At 33.0% G+C, this 2,906-nt stretch overlaps 1 protein-coding gene across 1 annotated transcript in view; it reads right to left on the reverse strand.

The window, feature by feature from the left end:
- Nucleotides 1-2,906, reverse strand: part of LOC108975506 (GATA-binding factor C) — a gene marked incomplete in the record, with an annotated part of 123,053 nt that overhangs the window by 3,075 nt on the left and 117,072 nt on the right. The window contains 2 exon segments of the mRNA XM_018944023.1: nucleotides 374-561; nucleotides 1,015-1,201. Of these exon segments, the coding sequence (XP_018799568.1) occupies nucleotides 374-561; nucleotides 1,015-1,201 (375 nt within the window).

Here is a 2,906-nt window from a genome sequence, read left to right on the forward strand (position 1 = left end):
TTTTTTGTTCCAAAAAATTAACAAATATATCAAAACTTTTTTAAAACTAATCTTTATTTCAAATAAACAATTCTCTTTAAAATTTCTTCAATTGCTTTTTTTAAATTGTTCAAAGACTCTAATTTGTTACAAAAATAAAAAAAAGTTGAAAAACTGTATAAATTAAGTTTATAATTGTTTTAAAACAACCCTATGACTAACTATATCAGCTGTGTATCAAATTCTGCAACGCTTGCAATTTGCAAAATTTTCTCTTTAAATTAACTTTCTCTTGGCGCTTGCTCTTATTCATTTAGATAATATATAAATAACACAGTAATAACCAATAACTGCTCTCTGAAATTTACTATTTAGTGAAATTTTTGCAACTCACCATCGAACCCAAACCGAGATGGTAAGGCTGCGAATGCGGTACCACACCGCCGCCCAGTGAACCGGCTGTCGAGAAGCCGCTCTGCAAGCCACCAGAAGCACCCAAAGCGCCCATACCGCCTGTATACCAGCCGCCGTGCATATGCGCATGTGCGGGATGTAAACCACTGGAAAGATGGCCATGTTGCGCTGGAAAGCAAAAGAGCAAAATAATACAAATTAAGTACATATTGACAAATAAACGGCGATTATAGTGCGAAAATTAAAATATGTGTATACATATATGTGTCTATCTATGTATGTAAGTATGTCTATGGCATAAATGTATTTATTGTGTAATTTAGTTTAATTTAATAATATATAATTTATTATTTATTTATGGTTTGCTTCTCTAAAAAATGAAAATTAAATTAAATTAAATTAATTGATATGATTAAATTAATTTAATTTGATTTGATTTGAATTAATTCAATTTAATTTAACTTGATTTAATTTAATTTCTTTAATTTGTTTTAATTTAATTTAAATTTCATTTTATTAATTTAAATTTTGTAATTTTTATCTTTACATTTTCTTACTATTTTAATTAATACTGAGTTTTTTTTATCTCGTAGTTTTTAAGTAAAATAATGCTTTACTTACCCATAGAAGCTGGGAAACCGCCACCGAAACCTTTCGACGGATCGAGTGGTTTGAAATCTCCCATGCCCAAGTGACTGCCAATGGGTAGACAGGGACCACCTAAACCCTTCTTCTTTTTCGATTTCGACGACAATTTGCGATTACGCGTTTGAATGCCTTCCTTTTTCATCGTAAGTGGGCGATTCACCTAGAACGAAAAGTGAAAAAAGTTAATTACTAAAATTACAAACCGAAAATAACGTCATAAACAGCAATAAAATATTAAAAGAAAAGAAATTTTAAAAGCAATTTAAAAAAATTAAAAATTTTTTTCAAAAAAAAAAAAATTTAATAAAAAAAAATAATAAAAAGATTTAAAAGGTAAATAAAAAAAAATTAAGAAGAAATAAAATAAAAATTATAAAATTATTTTAAAGCATTTTTAGTGTTAATATTAAAATCATAATACATTATCGTGTTTAATTTAAAATTATTTTAATTAGTGCTTAATAATATAAGTTTATTTGACCTTCAAAATTTAATGCTGAGAGATATACACCCTCGGTTCATAGTAGGAAAGGTCATTAATGTATACAGATGTATGCAAAATATACATTTATCAGCAGTTTCTGGCCGCAACTGTTCAATTCCACCTAGATTAACACATACATACATATGTATGTACATATACTTATGTCTAAACGCATTTATTTGCATTTGCAGCAACCGCGAGCACTTCCGCTCTTGTCATTCTAACTTGCAATTGCACAGTACCCGAAGCTGCATTGCGTTCTTTGCATATACATATACACAAACATATGTATATATCTACATATATGTATATACATACAAGTATATCTACATAAGTACCTATGACACTCTCTCTAGCTACCCACTGTCGCTGTCGTCGCTGCTGCTGAATTCTAGTAAACCATGCAATTCGCACTGTGTGTAACCGGGGAAAAAATGAAACATTACAATATTTTTACATGATCAGATAAGCGACGCAGTGTGCGATTATTTTGACTGATATCGCTTTCAGACGCTCTACGCGGCTGCAGCGCAACCATAAGTACTACGCCCTTAACGGCAAATAACTGGTAGGTATACCTCAATGTAGTGAGCGTTACGCATCTACCTACAACAATACATATACACACACTCATACAAGCGAACGACTGCTTTTCAGCCAACCAACCAACCAGCCGGTCGCGCTGTGCGCTCGCCTCGCCTCTGCTGCCTGCTAACGCACCAACCAACGAACTGTTGCAGTAACCACCTTTGCCGCCACCTTTTGCTACTATTTTATTTAATTCTTCTTTTCTTTTTATATTATTCCATTTTTTGCTGCTGCTTCCTCTTCTATAACGCTGCGCTTCTTGTGTGTCGCTGCAGGACGATTGTGCCAATGTATAAGCATGTGTGTGTTTGATGCGTTTGCGTTTGCATTTGTGTCTAAGTGTCTGCATATGTTACGCTATAGGCTTATCATTAGCGAAAAATCAGCGCTGATGTTAGAAATGTGCTTCATTGCGCTACAATTACAGTATTAAGTTACTCTTTATCAGCGGCAGCCATTGCGGCAGGGCAGGAGCGTTGGCAGGCTGTAGGGCGCACAAAAAAGTACTCGCTTTAGCATTGAGCGCCTTAGTGAGACGGCTTACTAGCCGTCCACCAACCATGCAGTTAAATGTGTAATGGAAAAAATCAGCGTATCTTTCAAGTACTAGGGCGTGAATTACGTAGTTAAGTGGGTTTCAAGCTGCTCAAATTTATATATTGTTGCACAGTGTGTTGTTTTCGGTTAAATTTGAAATTCTTATTTTGAAAAATTATTTTATTGTAATTTTATTAATTTTTTATATTATAAATTCCGATATTATAACATGTGATAAAAGAAAGATTTGATAAAC

This window comes from Bactrocera latifrons, unplaced genomic scaffold, assembly GCF_001853355.1.
Source record: "Bactrocera latifrons isolate USDA-ARS-PBARC rearing strain unplaced genomic scaffold, ASM185335v1 scaffold_66, whole genome shotgun sequence".
NCBI lineage: Eukaryota > Metazoa > Arthropoda > Insecta > Diptera > Tephritidae > Bactrocera > Bactrocera latifrons.